This window comes from Stigmatopora argus, chromosome 16 (assembly GCF_051989625.1).
Source record: "Stigmatopora argus isolate UIUO_Sarg chromosome 16, RoL_Sarg_1.0, whole genome shotgun sequence".
In the NCBI taxonomy this organism is placed as follows: domain Eukaryota; kingdom Metazoa; phylum Chordata; class Actinopteri; order Syngnathiformes; family Syngnathidae; genus Stigmatopora; species Stigmatopora argus.
In genome coordinates, this window is record NC_135402.1 from 11,667,860 (window position 1) to 11,692,246 (window position 24,387).

General features: G+C 40.2%; 1 protein-coding gene across 1 annotated transcript in view; it reads right to left on the reverse strand.

Annotated features, from left to right (window-relative positions):
• LOC144091284 (matrix metalloproteinase-17-like) overlaps nucleotides 1–24,387 on the reverse strand; it is a 58,771-nt gene that overhangs the window by 14,778 nt on the left and 19,606 nt on the right. The window contains exons 2-5 of the mRNA XM_077623502.1: nucleotides 18,009–18,141; nucleotides 17,785–17,920; nucleotides 13,937–14,223; nucleotides 1,492–1,668 (exon numbers count right to left, since the gene is read on the reverse strand). Coding sequence (XP_077479628.1) covers nucleotides 1,492–1,668; nucleotides 13,937–14,223; nucleotides 17,785–17,920; nucleotides 18,009–18,141 — 733 coding nt within the window. The remainder of the gene's footprint in view (nucleotides 1–1,491; nucleotides 1,669–13,936; nucleotides 14,224–17,784; nucleotides 17,921–18,008; nucleotides 18,142–24,387) is intronic.

A 24,387-nucleotide genomic window follows, 5' to 3' on the forward strand; every position in this document is an offset into this window, starting at 1 on the left:
CAATAATTTTGGCATCATAAGCATCTACATGCTCATGCTCCGTGTAGTGTTGCAAACACCATGCATTGTTTTTGTACCGATTCATTTCAAAATTGCAAAAACCACATTTTTTGAAGGCGGAGGACAATAGTGCAAGCTTACTATAAAGAAAAGATTGCTTGTGCTGACCAAATCTCTCAACCAGCGAGTCAATTGTGTTTATAAAGGTGCTTTTATGTAATCTGTTCACTATAGTCGAATACTTTCATTCAAGATTTTATCTGAGATGATTTCCTGTGACAAAGCAGTTTTCATTTTGTTGTTCTTTTAGAACGCCCACATCTAAAAAAGTGGTCTTCTCTGCTCAATTTAATACTAATAGTTCTATAGTAGTATTTTAAGAGACTCATTGTGGTCGTTTTGCATAAAAATCCTCAGCTGTGTTTTTATGTTAAGCCGGGCTGACAGCAATATAATACATGCGTATGCCTCATTTTTCGAACATGCTAATATGTGCAAATGCAGGCTCGGCTTGTGGCGGCAGGGTGTCCTCAAGAGTGTTTAAACGCCTGTGTGGCCAGGTATAATGTTCGGTGTGAAATATCCTCTATATCCATGTATTAGCCCTCCTAGTGTAGATGTACCCTCAGGGGAGCAAATAAATTGTGGAAGTGATGTATAACATAAAGCAGCGGTCCCCAAGCTACTTGGTGCCGGTCCGTCAGAGAAATAACGATTAACGTTTTAAACCTCATGCGCACGAGGAACCGTCGACGCTAAAGTATGGAGATTAAGAGACACTGGCACGCTGCACCCTAGGGTTGCTAGATCGCAAAGACTACAAACCAAACACTCCGTATATATAAACCACTCAGTACGTTGGGAAGTTTGCCCAATCTGTCAAAACTGCTACGTCTACCCATGCACAATCACTGAAGTGCTTTTCATAGGAAAAATAAGTGTGCCAGCTCAAATCAACAAAAGGACTCCGAGTTGTTTTTGTTAAAGTTTTTTTTTCTTTTAGAGTGTGCACAAACTCCTATTGCTGACGAGACTGCTCTTTTCTTTCTCTGTCTCACTTTTTTTTTTAACAAGAAAAAGAGCATTTCGGGTCACCTTGGAAATCAATCAACTTCGATTGCAATGTGGAAACACAAATGGCCTTTACATATATACGTTTTCTTGATCTTTTCCGAGCTTTGGGATGTTTGAAAATTGGCTCTAATATCATGTTTTTGCCAAAACTAGTATAGTCTCTCCTATTTGAAATGAGAAAAAGGTGTGGTGATAACAATTAATAAATATAAATTGTGCTTGGGATTTGTTTCTTATGCCGTCGTTTTGCGTTCCCCGCGTCGTGTCTTTAGCCACCGTAGACGTCATCTGTGCCCCCCCCCCCCTTTGGTTTTGGTGAGGAAGAGATTTACGGGTGTGCGGTGAGAAAAAAGTTGGGGATCGCTGATGTAAAGCATTGAGCAGGAAGATCTAAAAGCAACATGTGGTCCAGCATACCATAAAGCTGCCAGACGCGGACCTTGTCTTCATAGGGTAGGTCGTACTTCAGTGGGTCTCCAACAGGACCCTGGTAGTACGGTCTCATGATGGACTCCATGGTTGAGGTGTGGACCAGGCCGATGGCATGACCAAACTCATGGACGGCAACTGCAAACAAGTCCATCCCATGAGAATCTGAGGAAAACAGAAAGAGATTTTACGCTACTACTAATACATAATACTAAGGGAAGTTTAACACGCTACTTCGAGAGTTGCACACCCCAAAATTCTCCTCTGTTTGCTCTCACTGAGTTCAATTCTTATACAATAATACCTTTAAATATGAGTGCCCCAACATACAAGAATTTTAAGATACGAGTAAAATTCCGAGCAAATATTTGCCTTGAGAGACGAGACAAATTTTGAGATGCGAGCATACGAGAAAGCCAGGTGGACGAGAGACGAGAGGCTGCTTATGATGACAGCGGGTCTTTTTCACTGCATCTCCCTCGTGTAAAGATATCTACTACCACTGGGCAGAGGGTTGCATTTTTTCAGTTTTCTTTTCCGTTAGTCAGTGTAGAATTAAGGGAAAATCAATGGGTCCAAAGCAAGCAGATGCAAGGAAGAGTAGTGTGACGAAAAGGCGTATGATGACAATTGATATTAAGGATGAAATACCGTATTTATTCGAGTACCCGTGTATAACGCGCACCCATAATTTGTGACTAAAAAACTAGTATACGTTTTCTCAGCTCACACTAAGGATTGCACCAGTACTGGTAACTGGCAAATGCTGAACACATGTCACCATGACAAAACATTTACTCACAACATATGGTATGGAAACCTGGTAAAACTACCAATATGAACACAATTCTCAAATGGAATTTGCAATTTAAATCCTAAAAGTCTAATTCATCATCATAATATTTAAAAATTTTCAAAGTCTGATTGATCCTCATGGCAGGGTATCAGTGTCACAAGGAAGTCCCCCGAAGGAGCTCTCCCCAACACCCCCTCTGATAGGTTCACCTATAGGCATTCCCAAATGCATGCACAAATAAAGAGAAAATACAATCTTCTGGGTTTTTCTTGCAAGGAGAAATTGAATCTTTCAGGTCTTGACCCAGGTTCGTTCTGGCATCACACGCTTCCTTTCCTTGTTCATTAACTTCAAGGACCCTAGTTACAATGGACGTCTCAGCTCTCAAGGGAGGGGTGGGAAACAGAAGTGAGACGTCAAATAGCCAAAACAAATGAAGGTCATGTGCAGCCGAAGGATCTTCTCCACATTCCAGCAGTCCAAGTGGATTCGGCTTCCCTTTTGTTTAGTCTAATTAAGGAGCAAATCATTTACTTCGTTGCAAGCAGGCATTTTAGATGTAGTAACCGAAGCACTTTCTTCATTGCAAGCAAATATATAATAATGTAAGACTAATAACCCTAACACCCTCCAAAGACTCCAAAAAGGGTCGGTACTCTGAACTGCAGTTTGGTGCATATGTACAAACAACGGTTAGGTCCGGTCTCCCCACCCGAAGACGGAGGGATGCTACCCTCTCGTCCACCGGGGTAAACCCCAACATTCAGGCACCGAGCCAGGGGGCAACAAGTATGCCCGCACCCGCTCGGCGCCTCTCACCGTGAGCAACTCTAGAGTGGAAGAGTGTCCAACCCCCCTCGAGAGGAGTGGTATCAGAACTCAAGCTGTGCATAGACGTGAGCCCGACTACATCAAGCCAGAATTTTTCGACCTCACGCACTAGCTCTGGCTCTTTCCCAACCAGAGAGGTCACATTCTACATCCCAAGAGCCAGTTCCTGGAGCTGGAGATCGGACTGCCCAGCTTTCGACGCACTCGACCTCTTTGGTCCCTCTCATAGGTGGTGAGCCCATGGAGGGGGAACCCATGTCGCCTGTTCGGGCTGTGCCTGGCCGGGCCTCATGGGGGTAGGCCCGGCCACCAGGCGCTCGCCATCGCCATCATGGCTCCAGAGTGGGGCCCAGGGTGACCCGCGTCTGGGCGAGGGAAATCGTAGTTCATAGTTCTTTCTCGTAATAAGAGGTCTTCTGAGCCATTCTTCGTCTGGTCCCTCACCTCAGACCAGTTTGCCATGGGTGACCCTACTAGGGGCACAAGGCCCCAGACAACATAGCTCCAAGGATCACTGGGACACACAAACCCCACCACCACGATACCGATGACTCGTCGGGGGGTCATTTTAGCATTGAACATCATAACAACTAGATAGTTATTTGTTACTCTGTTAGTAGATGGTGAATGAGAACCAATAAAAATATGTCTTTTCATTGTAATATCCTGTTTTGGGTGTTTTTTTCAAAGGGTGGGAATGGATTAATTTGTATATAGTTCATTTCTATGGGAAAAGTTGATTTGAGATACGAGTAAATCGACATATTAGCTTGGTCCTGTAACGCATTAAGATCATATCTCAAGGTATTACTGTATTCAAATTATTCTAATTCATATAGTCATTGACCACAAACACACCAACACGTGTGCCAAACTAAGCATGAGACCTTATTTCAAAACAGCAAGTAGTTACATCTGTAGTCCATGTTAAGTGGAAAATGCACGTAATAAGTTTAATTTTTAACATTTCCCCAAACACAGAGAAATCAAGAAACATTTCAGGAACATAAGTCAGGCTGGAGAGGAATGGCCAGCTAGTTGGATGCGGCCCACGGGCTGTAGAATGCCCAGGTCTGGCCAAGATAAAAACCATGTTGAGTTGTAAGATCCTAAGCCTGTTCATCTGCTTACAGAACATATTGACACACTAAAACAGGTGGATTCTAGCACTGTACAGTGTGCAGCAAGATGATAAATTGGCTAATCCCACCCGAGTCTACGGGTTGCCAGTCAGAAACAGAGAGCAGATAGATACGCCGAGGAGGTTTAGGCTATTCAAAAGAAAAGTTCAATTCCAGCCGGCACATTTTTTATAAAATGAAGGCTTTTCAGATATACATAGCACATTAAGCAAAGTTAAGCGAGCACAGAACCCTCAAAGACCGCAAAAAGAGCTCGACATACGCAAGGTACACACTTTGCCTTCCAGGTCCCACCTGAATCCTTTTGCAATGCAAATGGGAACAGTAATCTACAAACACAAAGTGTGCAGCCTGTGAACAAAGAGAGGGATTAAGTGTGAACAAGTGCCTTGAACCAGTCGCACACCGTGAGTCATTTTTGGAACTGATGCCAGGCCAAATGAATTGAGCGCACATAGAAAAGAGAGCAGCACAGGCGTTCAAAATTCGTCTATTATGTGCAGTCAAGTCTTTTTGCACCAGCAACTTCACAAGATAGTAATAAAGTGGCTTTCAGATCAACCCAAATGTTTTATTGGGCAGAAAGGCTACAAGCCCTTCTTTTCACAGACTTAGTATACACATGGTTTATCTTCTTCTGAATAAAAATATGTTGCTGTTTTTGGCAATTTTTTCAAGATTTCTTAAACGGTTTGTTCCACTTCAAAGCAACTCAGTAAAAGCATGCCAAAACTCAAGAGAAATGAACATTTTCAACAACCTTCCATTGTGTTTTTGACTACGTAAACAGGTACACAGCAGTATGAGAATTCACCTGTTAAATGAAGCTTTTGATAATTAGTTGTTAACCAGCAGATTGCTTCAGGGGTGATCATTAATAAAAGCTATTTAATGCCTATCAGAGGAAAAAGATCACTTCCTTTTTTTAAAATATGATCCCTCTAGTCTTAATAGTCAGACACAGCAGAGACGAACGAACTGGTTCAGCTAATCTGCTTCTTAATATTCCACTATTCAGCATCATTGCGCACATTAGAGGCTGGCCTTAGCGAACTGAGATTTAATGTCCCGCTGAGAACAATGCGCCGGGAGAAGGTGGAAGGGAATTAGAAAAGGCAATTACTCAGCTTTGGATTTGATCCGATAAGGTCCATTTCTTTCAGATGATTACAGAGCTCAAGTGCTAACATTCAGATGACCTAACAAGTTCTTGAAGGCACCAGTGGCTTTTGGGGGGAAAGTCGAACAAATTTATGGATCAGATAGCTTGGCAGGAGCACCACTGAGGACAACATCTGTTGGTCGGATGGCGACATATAGAGATCGAGGTGAACAAGCCCATAGGAAGGCAAGATGGAAGATAAGCCTTAGGAATTCAGGGGCTGAACCCTTCTGATGAACATTCCACTATGTTCTATGTTGTCATCAATGATTATTCTTAGTTAAAACTGCTTTTTCGTCTCTTTGACGTCCTTGACATCAAATGAATTATCTCAGAGAACAGATTTTCTTGTTTTATTTCCGATGAAGATTTTTTTCCACAAAACATACAAGCCTTATCAGAAGAAAAAAAACATGTCACAGTATGCGAACAAATATATGGCAAAATCCAGAGAAGGGTCTCTCTTCGCCAGTGTCCCAAGTGCTTCAGCGTTCCGCAGGTAGTATTCACGCTCTGTCTCTTTTGCTAGGTCTCCCCAAGTCTGGTATCAACAGAATCTCTTTTCTAGCCACCGCATTCTCATTCTTGTTGTCTCTGGTGATAGAATTTTGTTTGGAAGTGTGTCTGAATCATTTCAGATTATACAAGTGAACATTAACCATGACCCCAGTTTACTTGCATAACTGTGTTTTGTTCATGTTATGCTATGGATTCCTTTAAATGTTACCTAACATGCGTGGTTTCCCATTCTCTCTGTGCTTTCGTTTGGCTTGCTCTCACTTTCGTTACATCGCTAGCCTTCAAACGGCATGCATGGCAAGTGCTTATAAAAAAATAACATTCTTTTTTACTTTTTTTTCCTTTTTCTCATTGTTTAGCCTTATAATAAATCATTGAAGGGATGTTGTACGCATTCACTGGAATTCACTTATTTCTTAAGGAGAATATGAATTCTGATTCGAGCACTTTCACGTCACGAGCATGGTCGTGGAATGGGTTGTGCTCGTATCATGAGGGTCCACTGTATTTAGACTGATTTTCCAAACGTGACGAAATTCAGGCATCTTTCTTCCAGTAGTCAGACAAAACTGTACGCCCATATGTGTTTGCTTTTTAGATTAAAAAAAGGTCTGATGCACTCAGATGAAAATTTCAGCCCTGAGGGGCTTCTTCACAGCAGGGTTTGGCTTAAAAGCAGACATGATGTGCAGCACTTCATGATTCATACAGCAACACACATACTGAAAAGCATTTGAATCGACTTACTACCAACACTGACGCTCACTAAATAGTTGAAGGCCAATGAAAATAACATTGCCTTTGATGCAAACAGTACTTAATATCTTTTTTTTTTAAATCCCAATGTCACCTCAGTTCAAGAACACATTTCCTTTCAAATTATTTTCCATTTATTTATCACTTCACTATTTGTTAATTCAGTGTATTTGTGATAAAAAAATCAAAGTACAAAAAAAGGAGCTCAGAAATGTAGTTGATTAGGTCACATAGTGCTACTAATTAGGCCGATGATGGGATGGCAAGATCAAAGCCAGATAAAATACCAAGTAAAATTATGAAGAAAAGCTGCATTATGAAGAAAACTGTGATGAGCCCGGAATATGTCTCCAGTAAAAGTAATTTCCTCCCTAACCCTTTGCATTGCATGTAAACAATATCTCCATAATCAAGTGTCTGAAAAAATTCTGCTCTTCTCTATAATTTTAGTTTCATATAATTTATTATTCCATCGTAATACCTTCCAAAAATAGTAATAAGAACTGATTGTTTTAATACATATATTGGAAATATTGTCCATCTGTCCAAAACTGTCTGCAGAAAACCTCAAATCTGAAGTACAGTCATATGAAATTAATTGGTTCTAGAACTTTTTTCGTAACTTGAAAATTTCGTAAGTAAAGCAGTACTTTATATGTAAATTCTCTAATTCATTCCACGGTCCTCAGACAACTAACAACTAAATGCTTCATTTTGTATGAAAGATGTAAAAAACACACACAAAAATGAGAGAAAATTATAAGAAAATGATTTATTAATGTCCTAAAATGAATAACTGGGATACAAAATGTATCTGTGTTGAAACGTAGGGGACCAAGAGGATGTTATCTTTAGGTAACAGAGGCAGAGAGCACACGAACACCATCTAATAAACATAAAATTAAGAATTGAAAACAAAATTACATCGAACTTTTAATGTTTTTCATTAGCGTTTTATTATTTCTTGGCATTTAATTTTTCACCCATTTTATTTATCGCCTCTGGTTCTCACCTGTTTGGATTTAAGTTCCCCTTCGGCGGTGCTTGTTGACAGACGTTTTGAGAAAAAAGGCTAAATCGATCAATTGCCTTTGACGTCTTTAAATAATGTTTCTAAAATGCATAAGACAAACGTCATCAAAATGGGCGATCGCACGACTGGATGTTTTTTTCCACGAAGTCGGAAAGTTCGTTTCTCCTGCATTTTTTTCTGATTTGTGCTGTTGCAATGTTGGCTGCTTCCTCCTCAGCCACCTTCTCGTTAAATTCCTTGTGTATTGCCGTTGGATTTACGCATGCTCCATTGAGAGTTCATTTTTGCCCACCGCAGGTTCAGGTCGAGGCACTCGGCCATAACTTCTTCCAAGCATTGGTTTAAGCACAACGGGTCAAAGAAAAATGGAGGGTTGTTGTGAGACAGCCAATGAGAGCCCAGTAGAGAGTAGCGATATTCTAAAGTGAGAATCAATGAATCCGGGACAATATTTTCAAAATAAAATAACGGATAAGGAATGCGCTTACTATTTGGGGTTTTGTAACTTGGATCTTTTTTGGATCTCGAGGCACTCATTTGCATATAAAAAGCTTTCGAAACCTGAAAATTTAGAGGTATTGGTAACTAGAGGTATGACTGCATTTTTAAAAAATTACATGCTCTGAAATTTAGAAAAAATAAACAATTTAAAAAAGTTATTAAAAAAAACCTTCAGTGTGGCACTTTAAAGATAAGACAGTTGGCACTTCTGCCAAAAACAGCACTGGGGCATGTTTTCGTATTAGATTATGATGTAGTACACCAAAATGTCGGAGTTTTTAGTGACTAATAAATACGTACATTCAAATGATTACCTCTGACTACTTTCCTCTTCGCATTGTTAGAGTCATTACCTTACACCTGTTTGTGTGGTGTGGTAAAGATGCCCCTCTTGCAGTCCCTACTTACGCAAATGACACTGCTCTTCGCTCTGACACTACTGAAGCCTGATGGAAGATCTAATGAGGCCCGACTAAGCCAAAAACAAAAGGCTTAGGGCCATCCATGAAAGCACATAAGTTTCTAGGGTGTTCAATAAATGATGTGAGGCATCATTTCCATAAGTGCTTTAACTGGAAAAGTGTTTAAGCAAAAAATTGGTACATTTTGAAAAAGTATGCATCTTTTTGCGTAACCAATTGGGAGCGTCACAAAGTACCCGTTGTTGGAATGCTGGTCACGTACACATAGTGCTACCTAGTGATTGTCCACCACTTTTGCATAATACACAAAATAATTGAACAGGGAAAAAATGAGGAATCAGGAGTGTTTAAAATAAGTCATTGATTTGAAGGATCATAGTGTGTCTGTTATGTGTAGTTGGAGTTTTGGGGTGGATGTGTGTGCGTTCCCCTTGTGTGCTGTCCGTGTGATTTTTGTATGCGTTTCGCCTATTGTCCTCCCACGTGTGATAATGTGTGTGTATTTTGTAATCAACTCCGGTCTGCCTATTTAAACCATGTGTGTTTGTGAGTCTTGCTTTGTCATCTGCTTTACACTGTATTGTTCTGCATTGCTAGAACATGTTCTTCCCCATGTCTTCCCGTCAGGTTTGGCTTTATTTGATTCCAAGAGCTCTCGCCATTTTCTGACGATCATCCCTCAGTTATTAAAGTTTATGTTAGAGCACTCCACTTCCACGTCCTTGGTTGCTTCCCTGCATTTGGGTCCTTCTATGTTCCACGCTAGGCACCGCACTTATGGGAGAGTTTCCATTTGCGGGTCTAAAATTATGCCATTTATGCTGGAAATTAACAGCAAAGCAACCAAAGATTATATATGAGTGCTTTGTATTTTTGTATAATTGCACTTCACTGTCCTTGAGAACAGTAAGATTCATTACATACATGCTCACACAACACCTGAAGGGACTTTTCTCCACTGAACAGAGACACATTCACCAAAAATACTGATGACTTAGGTTTCAACCTGAGTCTATTTTTGATGGTTGAAATGTTTCCAGAATGCAAAGTGTGGGTTGAGAAATGTGACAAAAGAGTGATAAACTGCTCAGTAAAATCCTGCCCAGGAGTCATTAGAAGTGATGCTGTTTGCATAGCTGACTTTTGTTCGGCTGGCAGGGGATGAATTCTCTCTCACTCTCTCTCTCTTTCTCTCTCACTCGGCAACCAATGATTTGATTGATAAGGATTGCACCCAAGCCAGATGAGGAAACCACTCCTCTGCAGGGAGAAAAGATTAAATTGGAATAAAAGGAAGGGCGTAAGTAAAACACAAAGTGACACATGACATATCACAAACCGTTGGCATCCCTCATCTTTTAGCTTTAGGCACTTTTCACAATTTGGAAGAATACAGAGCACAGCACCAAGCAATAGCTCTTAGACCATTTGCAGAGTAATGGATAGAAAGCAAAAGCCTTGATGCAGACAGATTGAGACTACATACTAAAGCGGTTGCTCCCTGACTTTAGTCAGCAATTTTTTTTTGTGGCTTTCCCTTCTTACTTTGACACGCGGTATCGATAGGTCGTCTTGTGATTGTAGTCAAAAGGTCCACAGAGTTAGCGTTGTCTCACGACCTCGTATCCACAACACTACGTGATCATTTTTTTTCTGTAAGTTTTGGCAAGAAACAGAGGAAACGTCCGAGAGTCTCAAGGTGCTGCCACAAAATCAGCAAGTCTTTATGGAGTGAGGCACGCTTGGCTATGATCAGACTTCTTGTCTTATACCAAGCATCAGATATGAGTGGGTGAGTTTCTCCATTACGTTGAGGTAAATTCTGCTGTGACCCCTTTTCCTTTCTAAATAAAGAGGTGTTTTCATCGAGATGTAGAAAGAACAAGATAAATGTCAGCCAGTCATTTTGTGATGCAGGAGATGGAGAAAGTACCAGACAGATGGTATTAAACAGGAATGTGCAAACAATATATGCGTTGTGGATACGACAATGTAGAACAGCGAGTAGAACAATGTGTTTTTTGAGCGAACAGGATTATAACAGGCAAAAATGGAAATGTAAATAAATAAGACTATTGAAATTTATGTAATTTATTTATTTACATTTACATTTTTGCCTGCAAAAATGGAAATGTAAATAAATAAGACTATTGAAATTTATGTCATTTATTTATTTACATTTACATTTTTGCCTGTTATAACCCTGTTCACTTCTGCTTGGTTTGATTGGAATAATTCAGTGTGTTTGTTGACACCATTAGACTTCTGTGAAAGAAGCACTTTATTTGACTCAAGATGAGTCAATAAGATAAGGAATAAACCTAATCCAAGGTAGAAGATATTGCGTTGTGAGTTTGACAGACGAGCTTAAAACATTTTGTTGTCGTTTTGCTTTTCCAGATTTGATCACAAAGGCAGACATTTAGAGAAGCTTAGCAACATGTCCTCCTAATGAGCATCTCTCTCAAGGGCAACCTTGGATGAAACAAGTTTGGCTTGAACAATTAGGATAGTATCTCAGAACAGAATCATAGTGCATTTGTTTCAAGGAAATTTAGTTTAGTCCTGTTCTCAGAAGCGCTATATAACAGAAATATGAAATATAAATTAAATAAAAGCAAAATTCGCTCAGCAATTTATATTGCCATCACCAAACAAATACAAAATGGTCAGGAAATTGTTTCAGTTGAAACCCAAAGTCCTGAAATATTCTGCCTTGCCCTAAGAGACACAAGACATTTCATAATTCACAAGATTGAATTGAAACCGCATGCAAAAGGAAATGCAAAATAATAGACCACTCATAGACGGCAGCTACACATGTGCAACTATGGCTCAAAGAAAAGGAAGGAAGACGAGGAATATAATATATACAGTGGGGCAAATAAGTATTTAGTCAAGAGTAGAGAGGCCTGTAATTGTCAACATGGGTAAACCTCAACCATGAGAGACAGAATGTGGAAAAACCCTGAAGTCACATTGTTTGATTTTTAAAGAATTTATTTCCAAATTAGAGTGGAAAATAATTATTTGGTCAACAACAAATAAGCAAGATTTCTGCCTGTCAAGAGGTCTAACTTATAACAAGGTCTCACGAGGTCTCCACTCATTACATGTATTAGTAGCATCTGTTTTAACTCATTATCGGTATAAAAGACAGTCCTCAGTCTCTCACACTCCAAACTCCACTATGGCCAACACCAAAGAGCTGTCGAAGGACACCAGAGACAAAATTGTAGACCTGCACCAGGCTGGGAAGACTGAATCTGCAATACGTAAAACGGTTGGTGAAAAAAATCAACTGTGGGAGCAATTATTAGAAAATGGAAGACAGAGAAGACCACAGATAATTTCCCTCGATCTGGGGCTCCAATGCAAGAGCTCACTCCGTGGCGTCAACATGATAACAAGAACGGTGAGCAAAATCCCAGAACCACACGGGGGGACCTAGTCAATGACCTACAGAGAGCTGGGACCACAGTAACACAATGCCCCACCAGGGACTCAAATCCGGCACTACCAGACGTGTTCCCCTGCTGAAGCCAGTACACATCCAGGCCCGTCTGCGGTTCGATAGAGATCATTTTCATGATCCAGAAGAGGACTTGGAAAATGTGTTATGGTCAGATGAAACCAAAATAGAACTTTTTGGTAGAAACACAGGTTCTCGTGTTTGGAGGAAAACGAATACTGAATTGCATCCGAAGAACACCATACCCACTGTGAAGCATGGAGGTGGAAACATCATGCGTTGGGGCTGTATTTCTGCAAAGCGGCCAGGGCGACTGATCTGTGTAAAGGAAAGAATGAATGGGGCCATGTATCGAGAGATTTTGAGTGAAAATCTCCTTCCATCAGCAAGGACATTGAAGATGAGACGTGGCTGGGTCTTTCAGCATGACAATGATCCCAAACACACAGCCAGGGCAACAAAGGAGTGGCTTCGTAAGAAGCATTTCAAGGTCCTGGAGTGGCCTAGCCAGTCTCCAGATCTCAACCCCATAGAAAATTCTGTGGAGGGAGTTGAAAGTCTGTTTTGCCCAACGACAGCTCCAAAACATCACTGAGGAACAGTGTGTGAAAAGCTTGTGAAGCCTCCGTTATTGCCAACAAAGGGTACATAACAAAGTATTGAGATGAACTTTTGGTATTGACCAAATACTTATTTTCCGCCATGATTTGCAAATAAATTCTTTTAATTAAACAATGTAATTTTCTGGGTGTTTTTCCACGTCTCTCATGGTTGAGGTTTGCCCATGTTGACAATTACAGGCCTCTCTAATCTTTTCAAGTAGGATAACTTGCACAATTGGTATATTCGTTCATTCATTCATTTTGGTCGACGAGGGTGCTGGAGCCTATCCCAGATGACTTTGGGCCAAAGGCAGGGGAGACCCTGAATCGGTGGCCAGCCGATCGATCGCACACGAAGACAGACAACCACGCACACACTCATACCTAGGGGCACTAAGGGGCAATTTAGAGTGCCTAATTAGCCTACCATGCATGTTTTTGGAATGTGGGAGGAAACCGGAGTACATGGAGAAAACCCACACAGGCCGGGGAGAACATACAAACTCCACACAGGTGGACCAACCTGGATTTGAACCCAGTACCCCAAAGCTGTGAGGCCCACATGCTAACCACGTGTACACACCGTCATACCTTTACTTACAAATGCCTTTAGGTACGAAATTTTCAGGTTATGACATTTTTAATATGCAAATGAGTGACTTATCTCTCATCTCATTTTCTGAATGGCTTTATCCTCACTACTGTCACAGGGGGTGCTGGACCCTGAATTGGTGGCCAGCCAATCGCAGGGCACATGGAGACAAACAACCATTCACGCCCACACTCGTGTATGTATATATATATATATATATATATATATATATATATATATATATATATATATATATATATATATATATATATATATATATATACACGATTAAATACCAAAATTAATAGCCCTGTAGGAAGGATACTTTTTTTCCAACATAATTCAGCTGAATTATCATTTTAACATGGAATTTAGATTTAAAAAAATTATAACAATATACGGTCATTTTTTTAACATGTAATTGTTTTCAGTATTTTTTTAAATTGTAAAGCATGATGCAAATGCTAAAAATGTGTACACTGCATTAATATTAAATATAACTCTTAGAAATACTTTTTCAAGGTGGTAGTTGGTGTTAAAAGTTTAGAACCCCACTGCATTACATAATGCAACTCCCGCCAGTGTGCGACCTCATCCATTGTCACCTGGCGATCTGAAGGTCCATGCTTCGTCATCATCGAAGTGTGTATCCCCTGCAGTGAACCTATCTCCAGGGAAAAAGGCGTGTGCTATAGCACCCCCTGGCCCATCAAAGGGATATCCGTCATCATGATCGGCCTTCGTGAAGTCGATCTGAATGTCGGCATCGCTTCCTGCCACCTCATGGAAGTTGAGCGGAGCAATGTCACTCCATACCTTCAGCGCGTAATGCATGAGGGCTCGAACGGTGTCTCTGCCCAGTAAAGCCGAGTCCTTCGGGAACGTTCTCACTCTGTGACAAGAGAAGGGAAAATAATTGAGAGAATATCATTGAAAATGTGATACCCTAGAATAGTGTTTCCCCAGCACCACCACCAGATGAAAATCTTAAAATTAAAAACTGTCACCTATATGTCTGTTACCCATGTGTATTCAGTGACTTTCAGATATACTAGATTCAAAAATCTTGTTCTTAAATGGGCATGGAGAAGCTATCAAATTTATAAACAACATTCCACTCTGATGGAAATAGAAGTTGGCTTATACAATAAAAAGATTTCTCAGTCACAGTATTTATAAATTCAGACAGGTGGACACTGGAGAAGCAACAAGGTAAATAAATTGTATTACTTAGAATAAATTTGCACTTCATTGCATCAAAGTGGGCTGAATATTATTCTACATCAATGAATCACTTCTCATGTAACCAACCTATATCTCTGACCGTGTCTACTTCCTCCTCAATCTTTTCATCAATATGCAATTCAGTTACTTAGCCCAGGTTGATACTGTTGTTCCCAATTATGAACATAACCAAGTGTCTCCTTAAATGAACACCTAGCGTGTCTAGAAGACGCAGTGACCTCTAAAAGGGAGCGTAAATCAAAATAGCTCATGATAATGACAACAGTAACACTCTGCAATACACATTTAGAAATTACATAGGATCTATTGGGGAAAAAAAGTGATTCCTGCATAGTACTTTGGTCTGTGAGGTCATTACTGAGAACAATTTCACATTATTATCTCAAATAGTCACATGGTTACATCGATACTTACAACTGTGGTGATTCTTGACACTGACTAATAGCTGTGAGCTATGGCTATAATTAACATGATGACGGACCCCTGTTGCTTAGTTATGACTATGGTTACCCTTCTCTCATTAGCAACTACGTTTGACTTTCAATCAGGTCTCACTTCTTTTTAACTGTCCTTGCCTGAGCAGCTTTAAGTGTTATTAATGAGGTAAACAGAGTGCTATCACTGCGGACCTACAGTACATTTGTGTACTCGCCGACTCTCCAGTAAATGCTAGATACCATGGGTGTCAGAACTATATTTTTTGAGGGATGGTTCCAGAAAAATTAAAAGGAGGCAAGGGCTAATTTGAAAAAAATGTCAGTATCAGTATTTTTAAGTATTTAGTTGTTGGCTGCCAATCCATTTTGACTTGTAGGTTTGGCAATGATCCTTTGATTGCTGCTGGCCCCCCAGTCAAATTGGATTGGATGTCTATCGCTGACAGTGGGAGTGAAAAGTGATCACCCACCTTCTTAGTTGAAATTGATTTGATGTACTATATTACTGGCAGTGAAAGAGGTTAACAAATCCAGCACTATGAGGATATTGCAAAATATATATACAGCAATCCCTCGAATATCGCAGGTAATGTAGACCAGACATGCCCGCGATAATTGAAAAACCGAAGTAGGATCACTCACCCCTATTATTAGTACCAAACTATATTTTTTCACGCCTATTCAAAAATACAAGTACACAAGTACAGTAATCAAGAAGTGTATTTATTAAATATTATAGCTATAAGCATATAAAGACTAATGTATTAGTATCTAAATATAATCTACCGTATTTACTCGCATATAAGCCACATTTGTCGCAAAAAATGATAACTGAATCGAGGGTACGTGTTATATGTGCATAAAAAGAGGACTTGCACGAAACTGCCAAAGTGACAAAGACCTAACGCCATAACGCAAGACAATGCGGCTGATACGGTAATTTCAAAATAGAGAAAAGATTAACAGATAAAATGCTAGGCAAATATTATTTTGACGTCTTTGAATGAAATTCAAGAAAAAACGTGAAAAAAAACCTCACTTGTCTTATTACTGCTTGTTCAGGGCGTCGCCATCCTACCTATGGCGCCGCCATCTTACCTAGTTAAACGTGCTCTGACTGGCCAGACGCGAGTAGCCTTGATAGATGTGTTCGTTACGTTTACCATGTCAGCACATCCCAATAGTTGTTAAAGCTGATCGAAGGGTCTTGCGGTCGATCATTAAAATATCAGCCTTGATACATGCGTAATGTGTATCTCATGCTATTATTGCAACCAGATACTTGGTGAACACTATACCGCTACGGACACATTTCCTAGTTATGCTTCCGTTACTTCCTTTTTGAAAAGGAAATGATTGTACATTAGTAATTATGAAATACAATTCTGCTTTTGATTATACAGTATCTCAGAAATACCACGTGCGATGTTTTTTCTCAAGATTTTCCCTTCAAAGTAACATTTGTACTCCCTATTAAAACCATGAATATGAAGGTGAAAATTGTGAATCAGGGGGCGGTTTATATGCGAGTAAATAAGGTATATATTCAAAAAATGTAAATACTTTAAATACTGCACTCAAATTGAAAATAGTTCACTTTAGAAAAACTGGTAATTGGGAGCTTTATTCCAAGTCTTCTTCGTCAGATTCCAGAGGCATAGAATCATCGATGGAATCTTCAGGGGGCGCCATAGGGGCAACAGAAGGAGCTTCTTTCTGCCAGAGGTTTTCAGCGCACAAGGAAAATAGCGATCGCCATTTCTTTTCTTGTACAAATATGCTGTTGTACAAGGACATGACACTGACAAGACGATTGCCAATTTCAATAGCTTCAACCAAGTTGTCATCAATCTCCTGGACCTGTTGTTGCAAACCATATTGAAGATCTCCTGCAGATATCTTAAAGGAAGACCACACCACATTCTTCATCCTTATTTTTGTCGTTGTCCGTTGTCTCTTCTTTCTCACTCCCCGATGTGATCATCGAGCAATCAGTTGACGTCCTCTCGTCATGCCAGCTTCACGGCCGGATCTACAGCATAAATCCCTCATAATGCTGGTTCATTTTTCTATTCCTAGTGGTTACCTTTTGCTTGGTGCCCTTAGAAAAGGATATTGTTGCCGAATTTCCGCTTCTTCTTTCTTGATTCATTTATGCAGCAATGGCATGCTAGGCCTTTAGCATATGAAGCAACATAAATTTTTCAGACACTGTCATCATGTCTCGTATTGTTTTGGCTCATTGGATGCTTTAGATGGCCCAGGGTGCTTCGGAGGCATTTTCTACAGGGTCTCAAAATCCAAACAAAGCTGGAATAGGCGCTGCGTAGTCTTTCTCCACAGGTGATGTGTGCGATAGGAAATTCAGTCGCAACAAAACAGGGGAAGGTAAGATGTTGTCCTTCCCGACCTTTTATATTATTTGGCGCGTTGTTCTTCTACAACGGTGAAATATTGATTCTTCTTCAGCGCTGAGTGCCACCCAAAGAAGAAGTGGAGCCCTGACATCTGCTTGAGAGTTTCAGTGTGAATTTTGACATTTTCTTGAAGCTTTTTGAAAAAAAATATATACTGAAGCCACGAATGTTGAAACTGAATGATGACAGTATTTATATCAACACTAAACTTTGAAGAATAAAGACAAAATGTCCGGGAATAGCTCAAGTAAATCACATCCAACTTATAACATCAGAATATTTTGTATATTTAAATAATGCTCTAAAGGGGCTCTGGGCTCCTAAACAATCTGAAGCATTTATTTTTTCCCTCACCTCCACGATAAATGTCTCTTTTTCCATTTGTTGGGAGGACTTAAACCTCGTTTTTTCCGGCCCACTGTCACTTCAGACTCAGACATATCTGGCAGAGAACATCTGGGTGTTTTCATTAGACCCAATGTAGCTTGATCTGTAAAGAAAGGTTTACTGTGTGAGAGCTAAAATGATGATTGAGGTTGGGTTTTAGATTTTCAGACTACTAAAATTCAACCACTTACCAAAGACCCCAGTCTCTTTCAGTCCTCCAAACTTCTGCATGGCTTTTATGGCCTTGGTCAAGGCCTCCTTGGTCTGAAGTTGACCTGTTACTGGGTCAGGGGGTGGGAGGTAACCAAACGTACTCAGCCAATCCTGAAAAGCAAATGACAAAATTCTGTTATGCTATGGCTCCGAAAGTCTCCAAATATTTCATCATTGATAAGATCTTGTTAAATGTTTAATACGTCGACATGGTAAGTTACTCAACAGAATGATAACTCATCTGTAGTAAATGACAAAAGCCAGCCTCGTATCTTAAATGAACTATGTGGCCTGTGCTCTCAATGGCAAAGAATTAATTGAAAGGTTCAACCTTTGGAGAGAGGTGATTCTTTTGTCCAAAAGACGGCATTCTAACAGAATTATTATTAGTACTACACCCTTTAAACAAACCTAGATTAAAAAGAGATGGACCACAATCGGGAATGTCACAGTTGAGTTCATGTGTAATCAGTCACGAAAAACTGTCCTCTCCCTGGTAACACAGCCTCACATGCTACGGCTGACTGGCGACCAGTCTAGGGCGTAGTCTGCCATTTGCCCGAAGTCAGCTGGGTGAGGCTCCAGCAACCCCACAACCTTATTAAGGATGCGTGGTGTAGATGAATGAATGAATGAATGTTTTGAACGACAGTATATATATTCTTCAACACACATTCTGCCTATTGAATGACATACGAGTGCCACAACATATGAGGAATTTGAGATAGGAGTAAAATTCAGAGCAAATATTTGCCTTGAGATAAGACACAAATTTTGAGCTACGAGCATACGAGACAGCCAGGTGGCCGAGACGCAAGAGGCTGTGTTATGATATCACCACACTGTCTTTCTCGCCGCATCTCCCTCGTGCAAAGATCTCTACGAGCACTGGGCGGAGCATTGCATTTTTTTCCCGTGTTTTTTTGCGTTAGTCAGTGCAGAATTAAGGGAAACACAATGGGTCAAAAGCAAGCCAGAGTAGTGAAGGGTAGTGCGAAGAAAATGCGTATGATGACAATCAATATTAAGCACGAAATAATCGAAAAACATGAGTAGTGTATGCGTGACAGCCAATACGTATGGAGAAGCAGGAAGTTCGCCTCGAAAGCCGCGGTGGAATACATTAACCTCTTTGCCTTGGTTATTGCACAAGAAAGTTTAAATTTAGTGTAATGTACGATTAAAACTTTTTTTGTGTGTATAGGAATCAAAGTTCATTTAAGTTAAATTACAAGTTTGTTAAGTTACGAGCGCAACCATCAAGTCTCTGAATTGTTTCAAAAGGGTTATTGAGAGGAAAGTATGCACTGTGATGATTGTGTTCAGTTTTTTGTAGTTGTGCATTCTTCCCTTGTGTCAAATGGACTTAATCAAAATATATTTGGAACATCAAACTTACAAATTCAGGGAGAAATCTAGGTAATCTTTTTTTTACTCCAGTGGTGTCAGTAATCTGAGCAATGAAGTTGAGCTTTGTTATCCATGGCGAGATTGCAACATTTAACTTGATTGTGTTTTTACTCCAGTGGTGTCAGTAATCTGAATAATGAAGTTGAGCTTTGTTATCCATGGCGAGACTGCAACATTTAACTTGGTTGTGTATTCATTCATTCATTCATTCATTTTCCATAGTGCCCATCCTCAAAAGCAGGGATGGCCAAGTTCGGTCCTCGAGAGTCCCTATCCAGTCTGTTTTCCATATCTCCCTCCTCTAGCACACCTGAATCAAATGATCAACTCATCAGCACGCTGTCCAGAAGCTTCATACCGATCCCGATGATTTGATTCAGGTGTGTTGGTGGAGGGAGACATGGAAAACAGACTGCATAGGGGCTCTCGAGGAGCGGACTTGGCCACCTCTGCTCAAAAGGGTTGTGGGGGTTGCTGGAGCCTTACTCAGCTGACATTGGGCGAAGGGCAGATGGCACCCTAGACTGGTCTCCAGTCAGCCGTAGTGCACACAGACAGACAAACGACCATCCGTACTCACAGTCATACCACCACCGGTGGGAATTGAGCCCGGCCTGCCTGCACCAAAGTCAGGCAAGTGAACCTCTACACCAGTGGTTCCCAAACTGGGGGGCATGCCTCCCTAGGGAGGCGTAAAGAGAATTCAAGGGGGGCGTGAAGTCATCTGCTAAAAAATGTTTAAATAGATTATAAGAATAATAAAATCAAAGAACAAATATCTGCCATTAAATACATGCAAAATATGATTATAGCAGTCACTCCAACGGTCCAACCCGTTTTCTATTAACAGAGATCTGTTTTCCTGAACAATGCTAAGAAATAAATGCAATAAAATAAAATAAGTTCACATGAGCAAAAGAGGAAGTGGGAGGGGGGGGCGTGCGGGTCTACTGGAAGCAAGAAGGGGGGCGTCAGGTAAGATAGTTTGGGAACCACTGCTCTACACCATAGGCGGCTTTGGTTGTGTATCTGTCGGGAATAATCATTTAATGTCGCCTAATGACTATGGTCATGCATGCTTTTTGGCAAATTGGCAAATTGAGATTGAGAAGTTTTGAAATTGCATAAGATGCACTTCAGGAAATAAAGCAAGTAAATTTAAGCCAATTTGTATGCAGGTTAGATGCAGGCAAGGCGTAGATGCCACTACAGACCTTTAAATGTTTTTATGGGGGGGCACTTGGAGGGCACAAACACATTTGAGCCGCTAATCTTTATTGATGTATCTTCAGGCTTTAATTGTAATAAGCCTTTACAATTTAGCCCATAGGCTAGCAAGATTGATCCTTGCCTCTCATCCGCTGCTGGTGTCTGAGTTCCTTCAATACAAGGTCAAATATGTGAAGGTGAGTCGTCTTTTATATAAGGTCATTCTTTATTTTGCTGCTGCACTTCAGGGAAATTATTCTTATCATTCTGCTTTAGCAAACACTTTCCAATATATGAGACGTCAATCTGTCATCTGCTAATAAAGCCTTCATGCATTCCCTCGGCAGTAATGACCAATAAACAGCCACGGGTAGAGAACACTGGATAGGATTATCAACATGATTCACTCTGATTTCTTACACAAGCATACTGTATGTGCAAAAATTTTGGACGCATAAAAAAAAGTTAATTACATCTCACAAAGGAAAAAAGGAGGTTGGTTTTCAGTATATGCACTAGCAGTAGAATAAAGCCTTTTATATGATTTTTATCACACTAATGGATGGTTACTTTGAAAATAAATTGAAAAAATAAAAATGTTGAAAGCGTCTTCTGCAGAACCAATTTGTTGATTCCTAACAAAGGCATCCTCAGTTATGAGAGGGTGAGTATTTTACAGTTTGGCAACCATAATATCTTATTATTTTCCCCTCTCTATATTTAGACCGTCTGGAGGAAGGTATCCCCCTTCTCTGGCCTGGAATCAGCTGGGATAGGCTCTAGCATTCCCCACAACCCTAGTGAGGATAAAGCGGTTCAGAAAATGAGATGGGAGGGGAGATGTATACAGTGGTACCTCGACATACAAGTGCCCCGACGTACGAGCAATTTGAGATACGAATAAAATTTTGAGCAAATATTTATCTTGAGATACGAGACAAATTTTGATATACGAGCAGACAGCGGACGCGAGAGGCTGCTCAAAAGAACATCATGGGCACTGTCCCTCTACCGGAAACTCCCTTGAGTAATGTCTCTGCGAGCACTGGGAGGAGCGTTGCATTTTTTCAGTGTTTTTTCCCCGTTAGTTAGTGCGAATGGTGGACAATCGTTAATACGAGAGGAGTATATACTAGTGTCTACTACAGTACCTCGACATACGAGCACCCAGACATATGAGCATTTCGAGATACGAGTAAAATTTTGAGCGAATAATTATCTCTCGATACGAGACAAATTTCGAGATACGAGAAAGCCAGGTGGCCAAGACATGAGAGGCTGTTTATCATTGTAGCGCACTGTCTTTTTTGCCGCATCTCTTTCGTGTATAACAGATATCTGAGCACTGGGCGGAATGTTGCATTTTTTTCAGTGTTTTTTCCGTCACTCAGCGCGAAATACAGAGTGATCGCTAATACAAGGAGTATATATCACTTCTCTTTGGCTGCTCATAAGAACATCAGGGGCACTGGCTCTCTCCCAACTCCCTCTTTGTAATGTCTCTGCGAGCACTGAGCGGATCGTTGCATTATTTCAGTGTTTTTTTCGCTAATACAAGACTGCTTCTCGTTGGCAAGTGGTCGTGCATTATCCTATTGTGAGGGCAGTTGTGTGCATCATTTTCGGAATTTTAGTACTATTAATCCACTAGTTATGTGTTACTTTGTTAATAGATGGCGAATTAGAAGAAATAAAACAAATTTTCCAATGCAATATCCTGTTTTTGGTGTTTTTTCAGAGGGTTGGAACAAATTAATTTGTTTTTAGTTCATTTCAATGGGAAAAGGTTCGTTCGAGTTACGAGAATATCGACATACGAGCTCGGTCCCGGAACGAATTAAGCTTGTATCTTGAGGTACCACTGTACTTCTCATTGGCAAGTCGTCGTGCGTTAACCTATTGTGAGGACATTTGTGTGCATCGTTTTGGGAATATTATGAAGGGAATATAAGCCGCACCCTTAATGAATTTTACAATTTCTCTCGTATAAGACAGGGATTCACAATTTTCACCTCTATATTCATGGTTGTAATAGGAAGTACAAATGATTTACACCTTTTGACCTTGATAACAGAGCCCACTCCTTCTTTTCACTTGCACAGGGAATACGTCTTTTAAACAACATAATAATGTTACATTAAGCACACTGGGGGAGGGGGGAACTCGTGAAACAGCATGTTCGAACTCCGTGATGATTGAACGAGAGTTGAAGGCATACAAAAAGTATCATGGAGACACAGGTCCCTCCTAGCCTATGGGAGGGAAACGGGGTGGTGGGAGACAGCCAATGGGAGGCCACCAAGTTGTTGGAAGATACCCAAAGGGAACTCTTATTACGCCAAATTCAAACAAAAAAGCATGATATTAGATGTGAATTTACGTTTCAGGATTAGTTTGAATGTTACACTTCCTGTATTGTAACTTGAATTTCTTACGAATCCTGAGACAACTTTGGTCCCGAACTAGTCTTCTTGTCTGGGGAAGGCTGGTCACAGACAGGCCTTTTGTTAACACCAAGTTGTGGATTGGCAGAGACAGGATAAAGGAGGGAGTCTTGGGATGGAAGAAAGTAAGGAGACTTGGGAGGGAAGAAAGGATATTTTCTTTTCGACTTGACTTTTTTTCTGTGCCTGACTGGAGATGGCATATTCTGAACTCCTGGGAAGAACCCAGCCCGGTCTATTTAAATTTGTACTTATTTCCTTATTTTCTAATCTACTTGATTTTGTTTGTATCATTTTATTGTCTTGGAGTCAAGTTTGTACCTTCTTCTGTCCACTTGAGAGAATAAATAGAAGAAGACGGCCTAGCTGTTCATTGCAGAGCACACAAAAAATAGCATCTTCTACACTATTCAGAAGTTGTGAGGCTTCAGATGATTAAGCATTAAACGGCAAATGGGCATTTTACTGTTTAAAGTCATAAACGACATTAGGTTTGCAGTGATGCAATATAAAAATCCTCCATTATGGATGCACAGTAAAATGAGTGTAAAGTGAAATCTAAAACATAGGTTTGATATCTCGATATACGTTTGTTTAGTTCCACATCACCGCCCAAAGTTTTTAACACTCAATATTATTATTAACATGCTTTTTATGTGTGAGATACTTCTTTCTCCGCCACAATAGTCAGATGCCCGGTTTTCAAGGCGCCTAGGCACACAAAAAACAGGTGAACATAGCAAAATAAATATAACAGGATGAGAATGATGATAGTGAAATCTCCACGCATGCAGATACACTCAGCCTTCCGTTATCCTCCACATCCACACCTCATTTAGGCTTAAGTAGCTTCTTTGCCGACTTTAACATACTGCTATTCTATACTACAGAATTCGAATGTGAGGATGTTTGCACTTCAGTAATCCTGGAAACATCATTGAGTACAGGAACCTGTAATCCTTTAATACAAAAAGGTTTGGCATCAGTACGCAGCTTCAAATCCTCGGAAAAAGAAACAAAAATTGCAAATTCACATTCTTAGTGAAGGAATAAATTCAAGAAAAAAAGGACTGGTTATTTGCAAAGTATTGAGTATTGAAATCAGAGAGGTAAGCATCTTATTACCTCTCATTTGAGTGGATAATTATTCATATATTAGTATTTTATTAGTCAGTGCTTTGCATATGGAGGAAAGCAATTTTATAGTCTAAATCCAGGCAGTGGCATCTGATAACACCTACACTAAAACAAATTAAATCCTCTTATATTATGTTTATTGATATGCAGCTGAGAT